The sequence below is a fragment of the Triplophysa dalaica genome, chromosome 1 (genome assembly GCF_015846415.1).
Source record: "Triplophysa dalaica isolate WHDGS20190420 chromosome 1, ASM1584641v1, whole genome shotgun sequence".
Taxonomy (NCBI): domain Eukaryota; kingdom Metazoa; phylum Chordata; class Actinopteri; order Cypriniformes; family Nemacheilidae; genus Triplophysa; species Triplophysa dalaica.
In genome coordinates this window covers 16,474,710-16,500,432 of record NC_079542.1, presented here as the reverse complement: position 1 = coordinate 16,500,432, position 25,723 = coordinate 16,474,710, and the positions used below count along the sequence as shown (strand labels likewise).

General features: G+C 38.0%; 1 protein-coding gene across 2 annotated transcripts; it reads left to right on the top strand.

The window, feature by feature from the left end:
* The first annotated feature begins 1,577 nt into the window (after positions 1-1,577).
* rhpn2 (rhophilin, Rho GTPase binding protein 2) lies at positions 1,578-25,571 on the top strand. Of its 2 annotated transcripts, none has more exons than XM_056752022.1 (15): positions 1,578-2,053; positions 6,015-6,130; positions 9,423-9,551; positions 12,229-12,304; positions 12,772-12,849; positions 13,057-13,181; positions 13,477-13,643; positions 15,472-15,659; positions 15,905-16,061; positions 16,663-16,782; positions 16,966-17,160; positions 17,397-17,443; positions 21,561-21,707; positions 22,229-22,387; positions 23,807-25,571. In XM_056752022.1, exons 1-15 carry the CDS (start codon positions 1,985-1,987, stop codon positions 24,062-24,064), a joined length of 2,031 nt encoding a protein of 676 aa, XP_056608000.1. In that variant the 5' UTR covers positions 1,578-1,984; the 3' UTR covers positions 24,065-25,571. The 2 variants fall into 2 exon arrangements, with proteins under 2 accessions (XP_056608000.1, XP_056607992.1); XM_056752014.1 differs by having other exon boundaries at positions 1,579-2,053; positions 17,397-17,473.
* Positions 25,572-25,723: the final 152 nt, after the last annotated feature.

Here is a 25,723-nt window from a genome sequence, read left to right as displayed (position 1 = left end):
TAATGTATTTAGCACTGAGTAATTTTCCCCTCATATATAAGAAATTTAACATAAAATCATGCCAAAATATTTTATTAAGAATTTTATTGAGAAAATTAACATTTATTTCTCAGTTTTGTTCTCTGTTTGTATGTTCGGACGGTCGCACCACCCAACATTTTTGGTCTTTCAAACACCAAAATTCAAAAAATCTATTGAATTTCAATAAAATGAAAAGGGTTTCTTATAAAGGACATATTGTAGATCCATTTGATATATGACATGTATTTATTCAAATTCTTTTTAGGAAAATAATGAATTTGGACACAAAACACGTCATTGACCCTAACACAAGTGGCGCGGAACCAGAAAGAGCGAGCAAGCAATAAACAAACAAGATAACAAATCGTTAAAGATAGCTAAATATTGTGCCATCTCTGGTTGTACAAAAATGTCACTGCATAACTTTCCTTTGGATTCCATTATTAGGAATGCATGGTTAAAGTTTATTTTAAAAGACGTTACAACTCATGTGGGAAAAACATGGAGCGTTTGGTTCATTTCATTTCTCCTTGGATTCCTTCGTGAACAATCCACAGGTCGACACTGGATTTGTTGAGAGAATAAAATTAAAAGCAGTGCTGTGCCGTCCAAATTGTATCCGATAGGAATGGCGCAGCAATCTGATGTGAGTAAAACATTTTTGTACTATGTGTCACTTTTGCTTTGTTAGAGATCGCTTGATCTGCCCTGAACACTATTCGCACGGGATTAGTATTACCTGGAATATTAAGCCTGTGCGAATCGGGATCTCTGTGATTTGGCGGGCTCATCTATCATTTTTTATTCATCAAGGTTTTAACCACCGTTTGCGAATAACGTAAGTGTTTTGGTATTATTTAGAGTGCTGGGTGATATCCAGAAGATACCGATCACGGGTCTCAAATACTGACAGGTACGGTCATGTATCATTAAACAAAATACAACTATAGGCTATACAAACTATACGCAAAACTTTTATATCACATCCGGGAAATAAGTATTTTGAGTAAAATCCTTCCGTGCGAATGCGTCGTGGGGAGGTCATTTATAAATCACAAGTCTCCAGATAATACTAATATGCCTTCCTGTGAATGGTGCTAATGTGTAACCTAACATTACGTCTCTATCCAAATTCACAGCAGTCTCCAACTGCGCAACTATCCAATCAAAGCAGTGGGCGTTTTTATAAAGTCTTCAATGTGGCATGCCCATTTAAACCAAGTGTTTCTAGAGCTGGCCTCATAACCCGGGTAGAAAATAGCCTATTACTTATTGATTTTGATGTTTTTTTAATGTAAAAACCACGCGAACGTCATAAGTAGACCTCATATACAACCGTATAAAAGAATAAACAAGCCCAGTTCATCACTCCTTTAAGTTTGACCCACCACCGCCTGTGTACAGCAGAGGGCAGCGTTACTCTGACTGAGTCCTGTCAAATAAGAACATCCCATTTAATGACATTTTTGTATTTTATTTTGTGTTAATTTGAGTATTTTTTTGTTTCAAGTCGGTTGTCCTGCCATATTATTATTATCGGACTGTTATCATATTGTTTATTGAGTTGTCCTACGGGCAGCCATAAAATAGAACATACAGTTAATCTCTTTAATTGATATAACGACTGTCTGACTAAACAGTCACCGATGTGTGAGCTAAATATACCATAGCCGAGTTTTTATGCAACAGGTCGTCTAGGGGCGTGGTATCTGAGCAGGTAAGTATTAATAAACTCCGCCCACCGAGGGAGTTGCTGTCGTCACTCATCCGGGACAGGCGCAGAAGTGCAGTGCAAACAGCAAAAGCTGAGGTAACGAGCAGCGACTGAGTTTGAGCAACTGTAGAGCGTCAAACTTCTAGAGAGAACTGCCTGGGACACACACACCTGTTGCGCTGCAGGGACTTCACACGACTGCTTTCCGAATTTCATCAAAGACATCTGCTTACGAGTGTCAATTCAGAAATGACGGAAACTCTTTTTCCTAACAATGTCAAGACTGATGGACCAGTGGAGAGTGGATACTTCAAAAAGGTAAGAGTTTACATTTCTTCTCGCGATCGCCACACTCATCGCCAAATGGTTTTATTTGTTTATTTGATATGGAAGTGCCTTTAATTGCCTTAATTCTTCAAACATTTAAAAGTTGTTTTGGTAAGAGATGAGAACACATCTGCAGTGCATGTGGACTCTGGTGAGCTCTGCTGCCCACAGACAGCGCCAAGAGAAAGTTTAGACTGCATACATCACAGTTTAACCCATGCGCTTTATTATTTCAAGAGTCGACGTCTACTTTCTTTATTTTCGTTGGCTTATTAAATGATATTCATCGCTCGTCTAATATAAGCTTAAGCATCAACATCTCTTACAGAAACACTACACAGTCATCCCTGGATTTTTTTGTGACTGACATGGACTAAAGTGTGTGCTTGACTGCGTGTATGGTTTGATGAGAAATCTGTGCTAAGTTTCTGCCATTTGTGTGGGAATCATGATTTTTGTAAGTGTGAATGGACACTTGTGGCCCATTGTTCCTGTTGAGCTCACCTGTCATTGTGTAAAGCTCATCTATCTGCTTGTCTTCCTGTTGATATTACAGTGGTTCATGCTAATCTTCCAATGTTCTCATCCCCAGTGTATTATTCTGGGATGATTCTCTGAGTTGAGTCCTTTGACGACAAATGTGAATCTCCAGATGATTTTTCCGAATTTGTATAGGTGCATTTGTTGAAATCTTTTAAAGGTTTTAGTATAATTAAGTACATTTACATTTAGTCATTTAGCAGACGCTTTTTATCCAAAGCGACTTACAAGTTGGGTGAACAATGGAAGCAGTTGGGTCAAACATTAAGACAACAAAAAGCATAAAAACATGTCTCACAAAGCCAACTACAGTGTACAGAGCCAAGTTTAGTTTATCTAAGCATGCTTTTTTATTTGATAAGATATTGTAGAAAAGATCAGTAGTTGATTAGTTGTGTTTGCTTATTACGTTTCTTAATATATCGTATTGACAGGTGTGCTCATTGTCTGTATTGTGAAGGCTTCAGGCCCATAACCAGGTGGGGGTTAAGAGCGATGATGTGGTTTCGGTCCCGTTCCGCATGATTTGATCCTGCTTGGGCTGTGGGGGGAATTGCAGATTCAGCATGTTTTTCCAGTTTTCCTCCTACTGACATTGTATCTACCCAGTGACAGTGCACAGCCAAACCACAGGCGTTAATGAAACACAGATGCTCCCATTTCATGTCCTAGCACAGGAGAAGCTGGGACATGAGATACGAGGGGACAACATTTACATCAAAATGGTAATTAATTGAAACAGAAACCAGACCCGAACTGCTGTACAGCGTAGACCACCTGGATTCAGCTAGACTTTGTGAATGGAAAGTGCTTTGTGTGTCTGCATGCAAGCATGTTATTTTCATCAAACCTGTTGCTTTACATAAAGCCAGCGTACAGTATATTGCAAATGGGTTTCTGATGCTTTTTCAATACGTTTTCTTCTACGTAACTCCGCCTACTAGTTGTGGAAAAATGGCTGAAAAAACGTGTGGAATAAAAACGTTCATACACTCAGAACAGCCGTATTTAACTGTATCTCAGACGTATATGGGTTGGTATATTAGAGGATATATTTTGGCTTCAAATAGTAATTTGTTACTGTGGTTTTGGAGGAGATGCCGGCCGTTTATCACAGTTGCATAATAATTCATTTAAATTCCTTTTCCGTTGAAATGGTGGGACGTTTTTGAACTCTTACACAATTTAAGGGAGGCCTCTGTGTTTTTTCTCTCATTTAAGCCTTGGTTTGATAAGGGCCTTGTTATGTTTGCGGTGTCTGTACAGGGGTAATTGCTGCTCTCTTGTGACTCTAGAATGCATTGGCAGCTACTGTATTTGGGTCTGCTTGACTAAACATTGCCCTGGTCACTGAGTGCTCTAGAATGTTCAGGGGTCACGCTGGTTTCTTTGACAACTTCTGTTGCATGAATTCAGAATGAGAAGCATGTGAAAGGAATCCTTCTGTCGCAAGAGCTTTTTTTTTAAAAGGAAGACATGGTTTCATTTAAACATTGACTCCTGATTATGGAATGTTTATGTTATGAATCATTTTTTAACAACCCGAGACACTGCAATTTAGTCATAGCAAGTGTACTTATTTTCCATAGTAAGTTCGCCGAGATGAGGGCAATTGCTATTTATATCCTTCGATTCCCTTTAATCAGACCTCCTCCCTCAGCTATCAGAAACTCTCTGTTTAGGTGTGTCCGGGCGGATCGTTGATTTCTCAATACATTGTGTACTGTTTATGGCACACCTTAATGACACAAGTATCTGGATGTGTCAGCTATTACGTGCTTGTTTGCTTGTTATTTGCGCACGCAGACACCGTGTAATGTTTGCAGTTTCGCTTTGAGATTGTGATAATAAATCATGCAAGATTACTTCTCAATTAAGTGCGTACTACTCAATAACTACAGTGGCAAGAAAAAGTATGTGAACTTTTTGGAATTTCATGGTTTTCTGAATAAATTTGTCATAAAATGTGATCTGATCTTCATCTAAGTCAAGGGTATTGACAAACATAATGTGTCTAAAAATAAATACACAAAAAATTCTGATCTTTCATGTCTTTATTGAACACACTCATTCAACATTCAAAATGTCATTGGAAAAAGTAAGTGAACCCTTAGATTTAATAACTGGTTGACCCCCCTTTGTGCGGCCCTCTTCAAGTCAATCTATAGCATCCCTTTTGGGTTGAGATCTGGGCTCAGACTTGGCCACTCCAAAAGGCGGATTTTGTTTTTCCGAAGCCATTCTGATGTGGATTTGCTCCGGTGTTTTGGGTTATTGTCCTGTTACATCACCCACCTTCTACGCAGTTTGAGCTGACGTACAGACATTCTCACATTATCCTGAAGAATTGTCTGATATACTTGGGAATTCATCTTCCCCTTACTGATTCCAAGCTGGCCATGCCCTGATGCAGCAAAGCAGGCCCAAATCATGATGTTTCCTCCACCATACTTTACAGTTGGGATGATGTTTTCATGATAATATGCTGTGCCCTTTCTACGCCTGTAGTACTGTGTGATTTTCTAAATAGTTCAATCTTAGTTTCATCAGTCCACAAAACATTTTGCCAATACCGCTGTGGAGTGTCAATGTGCTCTTTTGCAAACATCAGACGTGCAGCAATGTTCTTTTTACTAAGCAGTGGCTTCCTTTGTGGTGTCCTGCCGTGGATACCCTGCTTGTTCAATGTTTTAGGTATTTGTAGACTCATGAACAGAGATGTTAGCAAGTTCCAATGATGCCTCCAAATCTTTGACTGTCAATCGGGGTTGTTTCTGTACCTCATTGATTAGTCTCCGTTGTGCTCTTGGTGTCATTTTGACCGGGCGCCCACTTGGTAGAGTAGCAACAGTCCCAAAGTGTCTCCATTTGTAGATTGTTTGCATAACTGTAAACAGGTGAATTTCTAAAGTCTTTGAAATAACTTTGTAACCCTTGCCAGCTTTATGTAAATCAACAATTCTTGATTGTAGATCCTCTTTTTGACGAGGCATGGCTCACATAGGCGTGTTCTTCTTGTTCAGAGCAAACTCCAAAAGTTTGAGGGGATTTTATCAATCAAAGTAGCTGTGGTCCACACCTCCAAACTTATTATCTTAATGAGACTCCAGGAGTGCTAAAACCGGACTCCAGTTAGCTTTTGTGAGGTCATAAAATCAAGGGTTCACATACTTTTCCACAAGCACTATGAGTTTTTTTGGTTGTTCTCAATAAAGACATGAAAGATCACAAAAAAGTTGCGTTATTATTTAGACACATTTTATTTGTCAATACCCTTGACTTAGATGAAGATCAGATAAAATTTTATAACATGTATTCAGAAAACCTTGAAATTCCAAAAGGTTCACATACTTTTTCTTACCACTGTATGCAAGTTGTTATTAATCTTTATTTCTGTCAATTTTTCTAACAGGGGTGTAATCCATTCGCCCAGACGGGTCGCAGTAAACTGCAGCATGAAAGAGCAATTCTTAACCAGCAAATTATCAAGCAGATGAGGATGAGAGCCGGTGCAGAGAATCTACTCAAGTGAGTCAAGCGTTCTTGTTTTTGGACACACTCATTCACACACGACTGCTAATGAAAGTACCCTTACTTTTGTCCTGGAAGCATTGTGTGGATATTTACAGTTCCTGACTCAACTGATATAGCCTGGAACTAGCAATGCCAAGGTCAAGGATTTGATTCCCAGGGAACAGCGCAATCATTTATCAAATGCAACGTTCAATCTTTTCAATTCAATTTTATTTTTATAGCACTTTTCACAATGTGAATTGTCCCAAAGAAGCTTTACAGGAGAAAAACAGAAAACACAGAAAATGTAAAACACACTTTTAATGTATGCAATGAATGTAAACCCAATTATATTTAGGTACCATATTTCTTCATTGACATTTGCTTTTTGCATAACACGGTCTGGCTAAAGTGCTTGGCAGTGGACCGTAGAACCTTGGCTCTGTTGAATAATTGCTCCCCTGTTTTCGAAGAATTCTCTGATCTTTATTTGGTGAGGTTTCAGTTAGAAGGCCTGGGGCCAACTTGTCAATGTATTTCACTGCTGTGTGTGTGTGTTTTGATGTGCCAGAATTTGGCTTTCATGTCCAGTCTGATCAGTCAGTTGTACCTGTAGGATTCAAGCTAGATTTGGAGTTGAGGACGGATTTGTTAAATAAAAAAACTAAGGAGGATCATAAAGCAAGAAATTGTGTTGCATTTTTTTTTTTAATAACACGTGTGAAGCTAGTTTGAGTAGGTGGACATAGAAACTGCATACTACAGAATTATACACTTGCTTTGAATAAAATACAGATTTGTGGTATGTGTTATCAGAAAAGGATATTCTATGGACCATACGTTTAGCATGTGCGTCATTTTCTTTTTAAACATTCATGCTTCAAGTTGTCAACCATGAAATGTTGGTTGTGTTCAGGAGAGTAACTGATGGCCAGCAAGGAGTACAATGAAAGCTGATCCTCCTGACAAGAGAGAAAAACCTATTTGTCTAAAAAGAGCTATGCAAACCATCATGCAATGATTTTCTTTACTTTAGCACAGTGGTGCTCAACACGCTAATGTGAATGTAGATTTACATACAATGTGTAAAACCAAATCAAATTGACAGAATGCTAAATGTGTTTGTCCATAAGTATGAATCATTCAGAATTGTATTGAACACACAACGGCATGTCATATGTCCATCAACAATCTGTGTTTTTCTTATATTGTTTTGTAACAAAAGCTGTGTTTTGAGACACTGCAACTGTTGATGCAAATTGTGCAGAAGACTGAGAGGTTTATACTGTATTCTGTTCCGATAGATAAGGAAGCTGTGATTAAACTTTGATTTGTAGGACAGAATTTGCCTGTTTGTAGCTGTAGTGTTACCCTGCCCAAATGGATAGTTATGTGATTTGCATCAAGTCTGTTCAAGGAAGTGTTTATGAAAGAACACTGTCTTCTTAACAAACACCCACACATACCTGTGCAGAAATAGATGTGTTTTTTCAGTTTTCCACACTAGCTGTAGTGCACCTGTGACCTGCTTCCAGCTCTTATATTATGTGTTTGCCCTTAGTTCAAAAGCGCCTGTGTTTTTTCTATTATTGCGAGCACACGCTGTAACATTGGGCAAACTGGTCGCCATGGGGACGTTAAGTGTGTCTATTGTCTGCATGGTTATAAAGGACACACCCGCTGGGTTGGTCCACAGAGAAAAACCTTTGATTGGCTCATACATTAACGTGGCTATAAATTTATATGGAACAATAAAGTTTAGACAAGCGTTTTTAATAAGAAACTATTAAAGGCCTTTGTTTCTTTTAGTTGGCCAGTATACAAGAGCATGATGTTTGTTAAATTCTTGTCATCTAACTTTTGTTTTTGTAGATATTGAGGGTTGGGCTACTGAAACTAATTGTTACACAAGGGAAAGGGGATGATTTTACTTCAAAAAGGGGAGCTGACCAGATACAAGCCGTAAAGCAGTTTGGTGCTTTTAATTACAAAGGAATTTTCCATACGTACTCTCAATGGGTCTCATTGCCATGCTTTTTCGATAAAAATGGCCCTGAGGGCTTCTCTCACCTGTCCACACTGACACGTACAACCACATGCATTAAATACAAACATGTCAGTAGGAGCAGGAAAATGTATTTTTTTTTAATGAGAGACCCATTGTGCGAAGACGGGATGAAGACCTCTGTCTTCATGACTCGCATCTAAAAAAGGACTAGTATGTATTGAAAATCTATAAGATACATGAATCGCTCAACGTAATTGATCTCCATGCAGTGTGTCTGTATTTTTTGTTGCCTGAGCATTTTGAACATCCTTATCTTCAATTCATAGCCGCTCTATATCTTTTGAGTTAGTCTGGAATGTTCTCTTATTCATGGGTCTCAGCTGTGTGGTTTTTAGAGCCACATTATACATAGCGAGTAAGAAAATGCTTTTTATTAACTGCCTATTCAGCCTCCCTAACACACACATCCAGACACTCCGACACACACACAGATACCATACATTTTCTTGTTCCCCACCCCCTCACTGTGATGTGAGCTCTGCCGTCATACCTTCATTCATGTGTGTTTAAGTGGGTGATTTTACTGGTTTAACTGGTTTTGATTAGCAGGATCCCATCCTGTGTATGTGAGCGAGTTTGTGTACAGAACAATACTCCGTACATTTAATGAGTTTTAAGATTTATTAGACCACTCCTGTTGGTGTGTCAAACTGTACTATGAACTGTCTACATTGAAATAAAATCTTAGAAAAGCAGAGTATGGAATAGGTTGTTTTCCATTCAGGTAGATTTCCAACAAAGGATGAATGTGATTCATTGAAGTTATATTTACATGACCGCTGAGGAATGTAATCATCTGCATTGTTTCACTGGCTTTAGAAATCCCTTGAATAAAAAAGAAGTCTTTCCAATTTCCGCATGGGTTTGGCATTGAACTATTATAATATGGTTATAATGTTTTTCCCCAGTAAGGTTGGTTTGTGAGAAGGTGTGCAATAAAAATAACTTACAGTTGTTGACTGTCAAATAGAAGAAAGATTGCCTGTCAAATAGAGGTCATAAGTCTCAGGTCCAAAATGACCTGTTCATAGTGACCTGTTCACCTCATCACATTGACAGGGGTCTAGAATAGTAGTCACAGACTCATTCATGTCACTATGATGCACTATCAATGGTTGTACTGCATGCACTATTCATTTTTGTAATGAGCAAAAGAACAATGTGAAATTGTGACTGTGCCACTGTATTGAGTTGGTTATGACTTGACCCTTGCTGATTCTTTTTTTCTTTCTTTTTAAGGGCTACATCCAATAATAAAGTTCGTGAACAGGTGTCCTTGGAGTTAAGTTATGTCAATTCAGATCTGCAGATTCTCATGGAAGAGCTGGAAGGACTCAACAGCTCTGTGGAAGTTTATCAGGACGTACAGTGAGTACACACAGACGTCATACTGACTCCGATACAAAAAAGTTAGAGAATGTACAGTAGGAGCACACTCGTGTCAAACTAGGGTTGATAACATTCTAGAGATATGATGCACAGTTAATATTACACATGTCTAATTATTCAAAACACACAGACCTTCCCTCATGAATTACAGTCATAAGAGGGGTGTGTACAACAGTTATAACATCTTGTAATATGACTCTCTGGCATAAATCTTTTATCACGTGTTCAGTTTTGAGAGGACGGTCAAATGTGTTAAGAGCAGTTTAGGATCTATTGGAAGGGACATGCTTATTGGTAACTACAGTAAGATGTTAAGAAAGTATCAATTTTGAGATTTAGGTTAAACCATAAAATAGGGAGTTGTTGTTTTTTTGCATTATTTAAGATCAGATTAGCTCTCGTGCTACAAATGAAATGTTTTCTGCATTTCTGAACAGTTCAGCTCTGAACCTCCTGTCAGATGCTTTGCCTTAGTCAGTTTGATGGTCAGCTTAAACATTCCATTTGTATATTGAAAATATCACACTCGGCTCACACTGCTAAATTCTATAGGAGTGTCTCCTCGTGCTTCCCAACACTCTCCACACATGTCACTGAACTTTCCTCTATGAAAAGCAAACCTGCCCTCCCCTTTGTACTTGAAAAATCAACTGTCAACATGGCTGAGCTTTAAAGAGAACACAAGGGCTCGATAAGTACATTCATGAAAGCCGGACTGACTTCTGCTCAGCTAGAGTTTCTCTGTCGACGACAGAAGTAAATTCACATTAGAAATGTTATTTACACATGACTGGTCAGACAGGTTCATGACAAGCTGCTGAGGTGGTTTGATTGATGGAATGAAATAAACACCTCTCAGGTCATTCTCTAGGAATTTCAAGCGCACACATCCTCATATCATGACAAAATGTTACATGTTTTTTCTAAAATTCTTTCGAAGAAGTTTTCCTTTAGAGGTAAAGGATGAAAAGATAAAATTTGTGTGTTTTGTTGCCTTTTTGTGCCACAATTATGTTGACATGAGCGGACTGATGGCAGCCAGGTGAATCTGTTTGTGCATCAATACATGTTATTTTGAAGGTTATGAGTATTTCAATTCAAGGCACTGTGAGTGTGTGTTTCCTTGGTTACGGTCAGATTCTTTTCCTCTTTAAATCCTCTCTAAGCCCTCATTTGCTTTTCAGACCACTGTGAGTGAGAGCGTGTGTGTGTGCAGTGCACGCATACACGCTCGAGTGTCTTTGGCACGCTTCACCGTCTGTGCGAGAATGGCAGTCTCGCTCTCGCCTAAGAAAGCTTGGCCATATTTTCAACCCAAACCCTGCTTAGCAGAGCATCAGCATTAGCTTCAGCTAACGTGCTCATAACCGTCTTAAGATTGATCCTCCGGGCCGGGTGTTATTGAAAGAGTGTTTATCCACAGTGCCTAGAAGGTTTGCTATAAACCAGAAATAACTCCTGCAGACATCCATACCTGTATTCTGACCTCATGACCCACATCAGTAATTACATCTCTTTGTGTACAGCTGTAAACATTAGAAAAAATGTTCCCTTGATTTTTTACATTTTGAAGGAAAATGTTGGTTGTTGCTATTCTATTCTGTCCTTAGCTGTTTGCCAGGTAACGGGGTCGGATGAATCAATATGAATGCAAAAAAAGTTTGATAGCTTTATTTTTAGGCTACTATTTTAAATAATAAGAACAATAGAAAAGTATTAGGTGTGTCAATGTTTTCACTGTATGTGTATGTATTTTTGGTTTTGCCCTTTATTTTGGAACCACTGCTGCATACACCAGCCTCAGTTTTCTCTCTGGGCTGAGGCTCTGGTTACACTTTACACAAACCCTTCGTCTCTCAGGCTTGTGTTTTCTCCAGCTTTATTTTTTTTAACAAACCAAGTCTGTCACCTTCTGTTTATGAAGAAGTGTGAGAAAGCAGCATTCCCATCGGAGCAGTGATATCACCTGAGTTTCATGTACTGAAGTCCGAACAGAACAAGGTCTTTCCTGTGGCTGTAGACAATGCTGCATTCTCCATCGCACCTGGCTGCCAACTTACTTTGTGTGTGTGTGTGTGTGTTTGTGTGTATCAGACAGAATCGCATTCTTTCATTTCTTTCATACCCCCCCCATCCCTCTCTGTGTGTTTCTGAAACGCAATCTTTTCTCATGGCCTGAAGAGCGGACGGGAACAAAACCTGCTTCGCCTTTTTTAGTGTGCCTCACTGCAATCTGCGTGTTCTGCTTTTTGATTGGTCGGCACGGGTCAAGATGTTTTCATCACATGAGCTTGACAGATGTCAAGATGATATCATATTATTAAGAGTGATTTGCGGTACACTTTAAATGTGGGAATTTTATTGAATATTTAAAACCAGGCCTGCACATGTAGAAACCCACAGGGAGATCGACAAACCTATGTTCATGTCTATCCTCTTGAGTGCACGTGATTATTACACATTTCTGTTTATCCCATTCTGCTGTCTGGAGGTTTGTTACTATAACCGAGTCTCGCCCGTCCTTCAAGGTCAACACACTATCATAACTATCAAGGCTGAATAGACAGGCAAATACGTTTGATGAGGAAAAACATCTTTGTTGCATTAACTATAGACTTTACTTTTCTCAATCTTTTTCTTTATTTCCTTTTTAAAGGGAGACATCCAGCATCCCACTCATCCCATTGGGCCTCAAGGAGACAAAAGATGTGGATTTCTCTGTCCCGCTCAAGGTCTGTTTCTTTCACACCACCCCAACAATGTTCATATCACACTTCAGATTTCAGTTATTCAGTTATGTGCCCTTTATTAGTTTTAAACCCTTTCTAAGTGAAAAGAGAAAGTATGTCACTTTGTAATCGAGGAAGCCAAATAGTCAATAAAACTTATTTGCTGTTTTAAAGGTATAGTTCCCTAGTTATATTAATGCATATTATTTCCTCAAGATGTGGGTTTTGAGATGTTTGTTGAGGCATGTAAGGTGATGTGTTTGCTTCAAATATGTTTGGTTTGTTTTCAGCGTGTCATTGAGCTTCACTGTAATAACACCGTGTCATTGACAGACATGCTAGTGAATCTTTGTTACTCAGGCTGCAGACAGGTTTAACAAGAAGAACAGGCCTGTGAATGTGTGACTGTATGGGGTTATTGTGTTTCTGTTGACATAACAATGACCGAATGAAATGCTTTACTTCGACAGGACTTTATTCTGGAGCACTACAGTGAGGACGGCACCAACTTTCAAGATCAGATAGATGATCTGATAGACCTGAGACAGGTATAGTGTTACTGTGGCATCCGTATGTTTACAAAACCCGATACTGGCTGAGTCATTGTCCCACATTGCTCCAAGGGGCTGTGTGTACAGTAAGCATATTGTAAATAAGAACAGTAGATCATCTATAAACAGTAGAAGTACAAATGCATATACTTAAAAATGGAAGCTGTCCTTTTGAATGTTCTGTTATAAATGTGGGTGTTTCAGGCATGCCGGACCCCCAGTCGCAATGATGCTGGTGTAGAATTGCTCGCCAAGTACTTAAGTCAACTTTCCTTCTTGGAGACTCGGTTCTTCTCCCCTACGCGTCAGCTTGGCATTTTCTTCACATGGTAGGTGCCCGCTTACTTGCACCAGCATAAATACCACTAGTCTTGAGTTATTACAGCAGTAAACACCACAACTCATTCAGTGGAAATACATAACTGGTCTGACTAGGCTGTGAGGTTTTCCTATGATCTATGTTAATAAATACAACATTTTGTATATCCTAGAAAAGCAGATACAACAGGATTACGTCATTAGGCCTAACAGGATTAACTGAATTTTATCTGAATATAACGGTTACTTATGCAACCAAATCCTCAAAAAGAAATCTCTTAAAACTAAGTGTTTATGTGTGTATAGGTATGACTGTTTCACTGGCGTGCCTGTATGCCAGCAAAACATCTCTCTGGAGAAAGCCAGCGTGGTCTTCAATATGGCAGCTCTCTATTCACAGATTGGCACTCGTGCCAACAGACAAACACAAGCTGGACTCGAGGAAGCTATCACTGCTTTCCAAAAATCTGCAGGTGAGAGGTGTTGACACTTTATATAGATAGGTCTATATGTGTTTAGACAATTCAGAAGTATCTGAAACTTGAAAGCGTATCAGAAGTTTTTCTCGCTGCTGTGCAATTTGTCTCAAGAGAACAGACTATCCGTTTGGGTTTTATTTGTTTAGGCAAGGCAAGGCAAGTTTATTTATATAGCACATTTCATACACAAGGGCAATTCAAAGTGCTTTACATAAAATGATTGACAGAAACAAATAAAACGTATCTTTAAAATGCAAATGATTTAAGATCACAAATACTTTAGATTTTAAGAAACAATAAAACAGCAATAAAATTGATTAAAAAAATGTGAGTGTATATATAAAAAGATTAAGAGCAAAATAAAATAAATTTGAAATAGAAGTGCAGTTGATGTAAACCAGCACAGTGCTCAGGTTGTGAATGCACAGCTAAACAAGTGTGTTTTTAATCTGGATTTAAATGTAGCTACTGTTGATGAACATCTGATGTCTTCTGGAAGCAGGTTCCAGCTACGGGTGGCGTAATGGCTAAACGCTGACTCGCCCTGTTTTGAATGAACCCTTGTTATCTCTAACTGACTTGATCCTGATGATCTGAGAAGTCTGTTTGGTTTATATTCAATGAGCATATCTGAGATGTATTTTGGTCCTAGACCATTAAGTGATTTATAGACAATAATACTTTGAAGTTGATTCTAAAAGTAACTGGTAACCAGTGTAAGGACCTGAGGATTGGAGTGATATGCTCAGATTTTTTGGTTCTGGTCAGAATCCTGGCAGCAGCGTTCTGTATGAGCTGCTGCTGTCTAATGGTCTTTTTGGGATGACCTGTAAGGAGTCCATTACAGTAATCCACCCTGCTGGTGATGAAAGCATGACTAGATTCTCTAGTTTAGATAAGGTGGTGTAAGAGTGGGCTTTAAAAACATTGGATCGGAAATTGTAACCATGGCGCAAGTCTTCCCCCTGAAAGTATATTTGTCCCAGCTGATGGGAACTCGGTGGCTGTGTTGATTTTAGTCTCCTTGCTATAACAGTGACGAAAAGAGTGATTAGGCTGGCTTTTCATAAACTCTCATTGCTGTTATTACAGCCAACCCTGTGTTCTTCCATCACAGATGATGTTTTGAGATATCCACTGAAACGAAGGGCCATGACTAAGATGATCGATTGACACACAGTCACACAAGTGTTATTTTTTAGACCTGCATATTTGTGTGGGCTCTCCATAAAAGCAGGAAGGAAATGCTGATGCTTTTGGACATAAGCCAAATAGTGCTGGACATATCTGTGTAATATATAGTCAACAGTCACATTGTCCGACTGCACAGATTGACATGGCCAAGACATAGACAAGCATGTTGAAACGGGCATAGCTTTTCTGTTCCACCATGAAAAGGCCTTATGCACAAAAAGACAAGTTTGTGAGTCTGGTGTGGGGGAACTTCAATGCACAAAACCCACACCTTATCCCCAATGGGTCTTATGTTCTCAAGGCAGCATCACCACCAGATCCCACGATGCTTTTGTGTCAAGCTTTGTCTAAATCTAAATGTGTTTTAAGTGTTCCTGTACATTGCATTAAGAGCATAAAGGTCATGTGTTTTTTAGCACATACTGATAAATTCTACAGCCTGTATTGCATTGTAAGTCAATTCGAGTCTGCCTAATATATAAATGCATATTTGTGCGTTTGCTTACTTATGGCCATGCATTTGACTGCAAGGGAATGCAAATATAAGTGTAGACTTCGCTTTATTAATACATAGGATCCTTTCAGTTCTAAAATCTAGTTGTTTGACTTTCCGAATGTTGTAATGCAGGTGTGCTGCACTACCTAAAGGAGACATTTACACACACGCCCAGCTATGATATGAGTCCTGCTATGTTAAGCATGCTGATTCGGAAAATGCTGGCACAGGCGCAGGAGTGTCTGTTTGAGCTCATCATTCTGCCAGGAATCCGAAATGAGTTCTTCAGCCTGATTAAAATGGCCCAGGAGGCAGCCAAGGTACTGTATATTTTATTTACTGTTTTCAAACAATGTTTTTTGTGCATATCTCACAATTATTGCTACATGAGGCTTCTTTTCATGAGTATAGATACTCTGTCTTGTGTGTCAGTATGAGTGACATCTGCATACAAATACATGACCTGTTGATGCTGTCAGTATGTGGTTGTTTCAAACCTCCTCCTACATTTACACCTCTGTCCGGAGTTCGAGTGGTTGTGACATTTACTCTTTTCTGTTCTCAGGTGGCAGAGACCTACAGTCAAGTTTACCAGTGCATGATCCAGAACCCCATTAAGAACAATGTGCCATTCTTCTGGTCCACCATGTGTCAGCTCAAGACCAGTCACTACAGTGCTCTGGCCCACTACTTTGTCTCCACCGCTCTGCTGGACCACCAGCGTAAGTCTAGCAGTCGATCGCGGCCTCTGCCTGTCTCCAATTGGCCGATGGCCCACTGAAACCTTTAAAGGCCCCCTTTGTATCTCATTTATATAAACTGTTTCCTTTTCCTCTGGGTAGTTAAAACGGGTTTAAATATCAGCTCTTTAGTTGACTTTTTCTTCAAAGATGTTTTTTTTTAAGTTAAAAGTGAGTGAGAAAGGCAGGGAAGTTTCAAGATCCCGGTCTACTTTTGACAGGCTGGTGAGAGACTATGCCAGAACAAATGGGATTATGTAACATTCTCGTTCTTTAAACAGAAACTCCCTCTGTCTCTTATTTTCCATCTCCCTTCCTTTCACTCCTTTTGTGTTTTTACGTCTCCATGACAGGCACAGCTTTAGCTATTGATGAGCTAGCTTTGACTCAACACACAGAAATGCACAGAAGGATACATAAATAAAGTCCTAACCTCATTACATGTAGATGGTATCAGTGGATTGAAATCAAACTTAATGGAATGCACATACATTACATTATATTACATGACATTATATGTTCTAAATGCAAAAAATACGAAGCAAAATAATGCAATGTAAACATTTTGTGTTTGTGTTTGAAGTGGCCGCCAGTGATGATGAGGACAAACAAGAGAAGGCTCTGTCTCAACTCCATGACGCCATGCCAGATGGACCTTCCCCTCTGGACATCCTGAAAAATAAGGATGAGAGGCGGAGAATAGGTGAGAGACACATACACATGTATGTTTAACACAGCTGAACTCTCTCATTTAAAGATCTGCTTGTATTATTCAGGTGCTGAAAGGATTAGTTCACCCTAAATTCAAAAATATGACAAAATTTACTGATCCTCAAGTTATTCCACTTTAGCCTATTGAACTCATTTTCTTGTTTGTTTATGTTAGGTAAAGCTCATTTGCAGCGGGCCATCATGGGAAACGAAGAAGCAATCCGCACTCACGCTCTCTGTCGACACCTGCGGAAACTAGACATCTTGAATGACATCTTGCAAGCCAGCCACAAACGCTCTCTTGCCAAGTTTGAACAATACGAGAAAGAAGATGAGTTCACAGATTATATGATTGCACCAGACATCATCTGTAAGTCAGAGAAAGAGAATAATTGCATAAAAGAATATACATGAGTACATTTTTTCCTGATAAATGATGTCATGTCCATGTCACGCAGATTTAATAATGTAATGTTTGACTTTGACACTTGGTTAAACTGAGTGATTGCATGTTATTAGGAACTTACAGTAGGTCCATCATTGAATCGTCCATACACATGGTAAGAGTTTGACAAAATGGCTAATTTTTTCTCCTTTTTGTGGTAGCTAAGACCGAAAAGAAAGCAGAGATGGAGGTTCCAGCTGCTACCAAGGTGAAAGTCACAGACTTATTCCAGCTGCTGGTATGTGGGCTACTAATTTTACTCAGAAACACCATTTACATTTTGAGCTCTGTTCACAGCACATGAATGCACTTGCAGATTTTCAGCTTTCTATAGACGTTGAAGTAAAAATCTAAATAACATTCAGTGAGCATTTGTGTGCTGTTGAAAAGACCCATGTTGATTAAACTGTACTCACTGACTAAACTAACGGCATCCTCAGCAATCTAAATAGTGCACACAATTATATCTGGACAGACAACTTTTTTTGTAGTTGTGAAGTTTGCTTGGTCAGTGTGTAGAGTATTATTATCTTTTAACAATACTAATATGAATAACCCTGGTTTAAATGTGAATTTTTGTACGGTATGATCTCAAATCACCCTTTATAGTTGTGCTTGATAAGGCAAGCATTACTAATATTTTGCTCATGCTTGGGGTTAGGGATGTCAACAAACCCCAACCCTAAGCATCACACTTTGGCTAGACCTGGCAGAGAATCGATGGAAAATAATCTTTTAAGGGACCAGTGTCATATCAGGGAACATAATACAATTGAAACTTAGAGGGTGGGAAGCAAAATAACTAGCATTGTCTTAACATACACTCTTAAAAAGAAGCTGCTTCTAATGGTTCTTCGATGCCATAGTAGAACCTTTTGGTTCCATAAAGAATCTTTAACATCTGAAGAACCTTTCTGTTTTACTAAAGGTTCTTTGTGGCTAGAAAAGGTCCTTTTTAGATAATAAAAAACGAAGAAAGAGATAGTTCTTTAAAGAACCTTTGACAGAATGGTTGTTTGTGGAACCAAAAATGGTTCTTCTATGGCAGGGGTATTCAATTAAAGTTCCAAGTGGTCCAGTATTTTTATTGTCTTCCAAACAGGGGTCCAGACAACATGTTTTTTTAAAATAACAAATAATAAATATTTAATCTATTAAGCCAACATGGATATATGTATATGTGTGTGTGTGTGTGTATATATATATTATATTTTATCAGGCCGTTTGTTTAATATTTTGACATCCACTTTTCAACTGATAATTAATATTGGTAAATGAAAAAGCTACTGACATCATACAAACAACAAATGTAATTTAACAATTAAAATACTCTCCTAATAACCTGAAACAAAGTCACATACTAAATTAGCCTTACCAAGCCATTCATACCAGAACCACTTCTATCTTTAAATAATTTCTCAATTAGAACGTTGTTCATTGCAAAATGTGACCTGCTTGTTAAAACCCAGCAAAAGAATTTTTACTGTTTTCTACACAGAAGCATCCAACAGAAAGAATATTCTGTGAAAATGTATAACAACAAATCTTCAATATTGACTGAATATTGCCATTTTAAAGATGGGATTGAATCTTTGAAATTCATCTTTTATGTTTGTTATCTAACAGTTAATTAGTTAATGAGTCTTTAGCCTGGGTTTTCACAGGGTCACAAATGTTAACATGCTGATCAATAATGCTAATGCTAAATGTGGATAAAAACGTTATGGTTCATAAAATATCACAAATCTGGACGAAAGGTTGGAAACATACAACAAACAGTAAACGGACTGACAGATACAAATACTTTAAAATTGATGCATTTTGTTTACTGTTGTGTGTCCATTTACCTGCTCTGCGTGTCTGCACTACTGTTGTTAAAACGTATCTGCTGCTTTTCATGCTGCGCGTCTTTGGCAGAAAGAAGCAGCGCGTCTTTGGCAGAAAGAAGCAGCGCGCTTAAAATAAGCGTGTTTAGCTCTAGATAAAGATATTAGAGGATATAGCGGCAAAAGATCAATTACATAAATGTTCATGAGAGAGAGTGTGATGTGATTCTCCATTGTGTAGAGGCGCGGCTCAATTTAAACAACTGAAATAATACATTTTTTAAATGGTTTATATGTCTCGTGGTCCGGATGGAACGAAGTAAAGGTCCGGATCCGGCCCACGGTCCACTTATTGAGGATGGGTGTTCTATGACATCGCCGTAAAGAACCTTTTGAGCACCTTTATTTTTTCAAGTGTTGGAAGCAGAATTTAAATTTTTGGTTGAACAAAAAGCAAGCACTACTCAAGCAATACTTGAGCAAGCAATACTCTTCAACACTTTTCCTGTTCCTTCACTGGCAGACAGACAAATTACTTTTACACGTTTTTGTTGTGTGTGTGTAGCTATTTATTCATTTATTTGATTTTACATTTTCAAGGACTTGTTTTTGGCAATATCACATATATACAGCACATAACAGTATATGGAGACTCTGTTTTAAAGTTCAATTTTGAACTATAAAGTTTCTCATCTTCATTAGTTTCTATAAATTGGAAAGGTTTATTGACTCTGTACTACTAGATTTCGAAACCTGGTGTACAGAACTGGGCAAACATTCTAGAACCACAGTGACGTGTCTTGGGTTCCCTCCCGCTGTGGGGATCTGGGTAATTCAGGTGAAGGAAGCAGAGTTTATGATATGGTTAGTTTTATGGAGGCATATGTTTTGAGTTTTACAGCCTTCAGATGACCTTCAGAGAGTTCAAAGAACCAGTGCAGTGATCCTGTAGTGTTTGCCACGGACGTTTCTAAACGACCCCTTACTTGAAATGACATTTCCGTACTACATGGGGCGTTCAGCTTGATCAGAGATGTGATTTTTTTTTTTCTCTTTTCTGTATAAATACAGATTTCCTTATTTTTTGACCTCGCTGGGATCAACCGCGTTAATATCATAAATTCAAATTTTTTTTTATTTGTGGCGGGATTGCGTGTTTGGGGCCGAAATCATACAGTCATAATCATACAGCTGGCCAATAGGATCCTTTCTACGCTCTCTATGTCATGCACACGCTTGTTGTAAATGCAGAGCGGCCGCTTCATTAAGAAGAACATAATTCTGGAATTTATCTTTATGTTTCCAGAGAGACCAAACAGATTAATAGAAGCCAATCACGGCTGTTTTGATAATTAAAAATGAACATAACACACATTTTTGAGTAAGTGGGGAACTGAACAGCGTTTTGTAACGTATACAGATAAACCCGAGACTGGAAGTTGATATCTATGAAGTCTTTATGATATGATTTAACATTAAAACATTATCTATATACAGAGACTAAAATAGTCTATTCCTTAATTTGATGGCTTGAAACTATACAAATGGCAACTATACAAATGGCCGATCTAGTGACTGTTAGTTAATATAAACGCTTCTCTACTGAAAGCATACATTTAAATCATCTAAATCCGCAACGCATCGTTTGCAAAACCTGCGGATTAATTCGGAAAAAACGCTATATGAAAGACTTGGATGCACTATTTAGTGGCTGTGTATGGAAGTCTCTTGAGGCCACAATATTGTTTACTTTTTGTGTTCAATTATTGTTTAAGGAATTATTGCTGATAACATTAAATTATCAAAAAAGTAGGCCTAGTATAAACTACTCAAGGGCCATTTGTAAATGTCATCTTATTTGACATTAGCATAAGATATTTGCACAAACCATCAACCTATTTTATTAAATATTGTTTAGGTCACTGTTAAACTACTAAACATTTCAACTGATATTTCCAAAATTGGCATACAGAATTGGGAAGTTATAATATTTTTTTTTTCAGTTGCTAACTAAAAAATATTTTTAATCATGTAACATTTAATTAGTAACATTAAAGACTATTGTTGGGGGGGGTTGGGGTTGGGCGAGGGTGCGTGCGGTCTTCCTTCTATTTTGTCCTTGGCTGATCACATGGCTGCTTGATGTAGATTTAAACTTCGTATGCCCGGCATTAAGTTGGATTACTTTAGCATACTGTACAGATGCTGCAAACCTTACAATCTTAACATCTCCACAGACGACAGCCCTTTTCATGATTAAATAAACTTTCTTCACCATAAGAGCAAAGCTATGTCCTGCATGAAGTCAGTGTGCCATGAACCCAAATATTTGGATGATGAGCTGGGCTGGATTTATAGCCAGTGGCAACCAGGGTGGCAGGCTAAAGTTAAAAACGCCCAGTGTGTGAGGTTGACCTTGTGTGTTTAAACCATCTTTTGGCAAAGCAAGGTGATGCTGTATTGTGGGTTGCCATAGTGATCTCTGTTGTACTTGTGTAGGGCCCTCTGTCAGTGTTCTCAGCAAAGCAGAGATGGACAGCTCCACGTACCATCAGACTGAGACTACAGGACAGAGACCTTGGATTCACTCTGAAGGGAGAGCCACCTGTTCAGATACAGTCACTCGATCTACTTTGTCCCGCAGCGGTGAGTATTCACACACAGACAGGGTTCAGGGAGAAATGCTACAGATATTTAAAATGTGGAAAACAGAAAACAGAAAAAACAAACAAAAAACAATAGTTGTGATTACAATTGCGAAAGACAATTTCATTCCCTTTCGCTTGATCTTCTTTTTAAACACGTGAGAGCGTCTGAAAGTGAGGAGGGCAGATTTTATCTTTGACCACAGCACTTGAATGATAACATTACACATTCATATCCCTGTTCACTCACACCGCACCTGTTTTTGACCATATCAGACTCTAGCTGTCTAAAGCAGCTGTGTCTCTTCCACAAATAACGCTCCTTTTGTTGGAACGCACGAGTGACTCCTCTCAGAAACCATCTCTATGGTGATCAGCAGCAGTGTGGTCGTGCCGATAAACTCATACCATAAACATTTGAAGTGTCAGACAAAGCACCACCCTCACAGGATGTGATTTACTTCACTGTGACCTTTTCTCTCTCTTTCCTTTCTTTTCTCTCCACTATCTCTTCATCACCAGGCGGAGGGACTGAAAGAGGGAGATTACCTTGTAGCTGTTGGTGATACAGATTGTAAATGGATGGGAGTGAGTGATGTTATGAAGCTTTTAAGGGACGTGGATGAGGAGGGCATCAACATCAGAGTAGTCAGCATGATGGACAGTAGCAGCCAACCAATGGTAAGTTTTCTTTTAAAAAAAGCCGATCATTCTCTTACTAGCTAAATAGAAAAAGTAGAATACAGTTTAGTAAAAATAATGTTTGCACTGGTTTCAGTCAGTTTACCCTAGATCAAATTGTATAAATTATATCTACCATCATAAAAAATAAATAAACAATATATAGTAATAAATGATAATATATTTTAGCTTGTCCGCAAAACATTTAGGGCTTACTAAAGGTCCAAAGAAACTTGTAAATATTTTTAAGTGATTACTCAAATGAATCACTGTCTTGTGAGGTTTAAGTCAGACGCTATTAAAATATCTGCCATCGCTGTCATTTTTGGGAGTCATGGCACACTGGCTCTGTTCCAAAAACTAGTTAGATGACTACGTAGGGAGCATTTTTATGCATCATTGGCATGCTCTTAAGCCAAGGGCGGTTCATAAATGTTGGCAGTCTATTTACATTTTTTATCTATTTATTTATATTTACATATTACATTTTTGTGAATAACTTATTTAGTTTTGATACAAATATGCTGAATCCTACCAAAGATTTTAGCAACATTGTATGGCATCATAATTTGTATTCTTTTATAAATGTAACTTTATTATTTAAACACTATTTGTATCATTCTCAAAATTACTTCAATATACTGTCATATATGAATATTGTGAATATATTGTTGTATATAAATTATAGATTTTTCTTTTATGCCAAAAATCATTGGGATATTAAGTAAATATCATGGTCCATGAAGATATTTTGTCAATTTCCTACAGTAAATATATCCGTGGATGCAGCAAAATTGCTAACAAAAATGGCCGGAAACACACCTACAAACTTCGCTCGCTCCTAATAGAGAGCGTTAAAACAAACCTGTTTCTTAGCAAAGACCTGCTATTGGGCCTCTGATTAACAATATACATTTTTTTTTTAATTCTCTTGCACCCTTTAGATTCCACAGTTCTAAATAGTTGTTTCGGTCCAATATTATTAAATGCTAGCAAACTTTCTAACTAACTATTCTGCTTCCATTTGATGGAAAATCTCAATTTCTATTTTTTTTGCTTTATGATTGGTTTTGTTTTCGAGGGCCAAATATGTGATTTTTTTCGTTTTCTTTTAACCACCCACAAAACGTATAACAAATAACAAAATATCTTCATAACTTTAATAGAAAAAAAAACACACACTAAAAACACGATACGTTTATGATTAACCCTGAAATCAACAAAAAGGATGTGCCTAATGTACCTGCGTCATGTCATGATGTAATAGGAACATTTAACCTTTAACAGTAACCCTGCGGTGTTCTTAAATGATTGTGGGAATGTCTCTGAATGACTACTAAAGTGTTTCTGATTTAGTTCATGTCAGATCAAGTGTTCATTATGAGTTTAATTATCTCTCGCTCTCTCTTAACCCTGCAGCCCACCAAGAGTGCAACATACTGCGGTGGTCTGCCCAAGACCTATTCCATGATCTGCCTTGCACACGATGAGGATAATAAAAATCCAAAGGCTCGCAAGGTGGCGAAGAAACCGTCGTTCCTTAGCTGGGGTCTGAAGAACAAGCTGCAGAGCAGCAGCACATTGAGTCTTCCCAGTGCAGATTACAGTGGAGGTCAGCCGAGGAGCAGGCCATGCCCTACCTTTCCTAGCTCCTATAATGATAGTGCCCTCTACTAAACACACACAGCTGGATTTGTACATACACTGATAAGACAATATATTACACGAAAAGAAGGAAAGTGATTACCGTGGTAAAATAGAATACACATTTTGCACAGACCTATAAACACAGATGTAAGCTATTTTATTTCTTTTTTATGTTGTCTTACCAGTAGAGGTGAAGCATTTAGTGTTTTAGCGAATCATTAGACAAAACACGACGTGTATGCTGCTTAAAATATTTTGATTGTTTGCTTTGTTTCTCTCATATTGAATGGTTAAAAGGAAAATAAGGTGCGATGAAGGAATTTTTTATTCTGCCAATCTCTTTAAGGTTTTAAACAGACAAACAAAAATGAGGGCTTGTAGTTCAACACTTGCTTAGGTGTGGGTAAAGAGAGCCTTTTTGTTTCTGCATGCCTTATCTTTACATTGCACTCCACAGCCTGTTGCTTACAGACAGACCACCGCTTAAGGTTTCTATAGTGATCTTGCATCACTAAAATGGAATTCTGATCCTGTGTCAATCACTGTAGAAGAACAGATTGTAGTTGTGGACAATGAAAAGCTTTTGTTTCGGGAATGTCTATACAAACTTTAATTTTATTTTTGTGTTACTGAAGTATTTACATACACTGAAGGGACAGACTAGAATAGGACTTAAACGTATTGCCAAATTTAAGCAAGGAAGATAGAAAATATTACAGTGACTACAAATGCCATTCTTATTTAAGCTTGTTTCATGTGTTTTACCTAGCACTTCTGATGTGTTGGAATATTTCACTGTCTACAAAGTAGATTTTTATACACATTTGATAATCAAATAACTTAAAGAATAAAGTGGAAAACATATCATGTGTATTCATTTTAAGTACATAAAAGTATTTTGTTTTTCTATCGTTACACTGTAGCCTGATGTATATAATCGTGGGTAATTCCATGGCTACAGGTTTTACTTGGTGTATAGTTTGTTTGTTTTTCTGTGGTGTAGCTCAAAGGGCACAATGTTTTCTTCCCTTATATATCTCACAGACAATATTTTACTTGAAATTCAATTGTTAAAAAACATTTACAAAATGTCAATGCCTTACATCTGTAAAGCCTTAACAGAGTCTACACTACAATAATATTTACTGTGGACCTACACTTTGTGCTTATTCTCTATGATTGTATCCAAACCATTTATGTTTTTAGAAGTCCCACGTTTGGAATTGTAATCACAAACACTGTTCTGTGAGGATGTTTTTATTCTACTGGTCAATGATACTTCACAAGATAATGTACACGGTGCTTTTCTTTAAAGCCGAGCTATAATTAACATTAATGGCACGAATTACAACATGACATAATTATCAATGTTGACCAAATGTGAAACAGATGTCAGATTAGTCTCACAGCAATTGACCTTGTTCTGGAGTCTTTAGTTTATGTATGAGGAAAACTCTGGGTTATTATGAATTTTATAATTTGCCTGTTTTGTTGTATATGTAAATCTTGAAATAAATAAAATAAGGGGTTAAAACTGTGCCTGTTTTTGTGTAAGTGGACACTGGATATTCATTGCGTAATCATCCTGACCACAATCATTTTGGTTAAGTGCAATAGTTCAAAGCAAGCGGTTACTTGTGTTGTCCTAGTTATTGTTCAATTTTAAAATGTAAAACTGAATAAACAGGT

Coding starts and splice junctions, on each gene's coding strand:
- rhpn2 (XM_056752014.1), top strand. CDS start 1,985: ATGACGGAAACTCTTTTTCCTAACAATGTCAAGACTGATGGACCAGTG. Junction 16,062..16,662: donor CGCTCTGCTGGACCACCAGC/GTAAGTCTAGCA, acceptor TTGTGTTTGAAG/TGGCCGCCAGTGATGATGAG. Junction 16,783..16,965: donor GGATGAGAGGCGGAGAATAG/GTGAGAGACACA, acceptor TGTTTATGTTAG/GTAAAGCTCATTTGCAGCGG.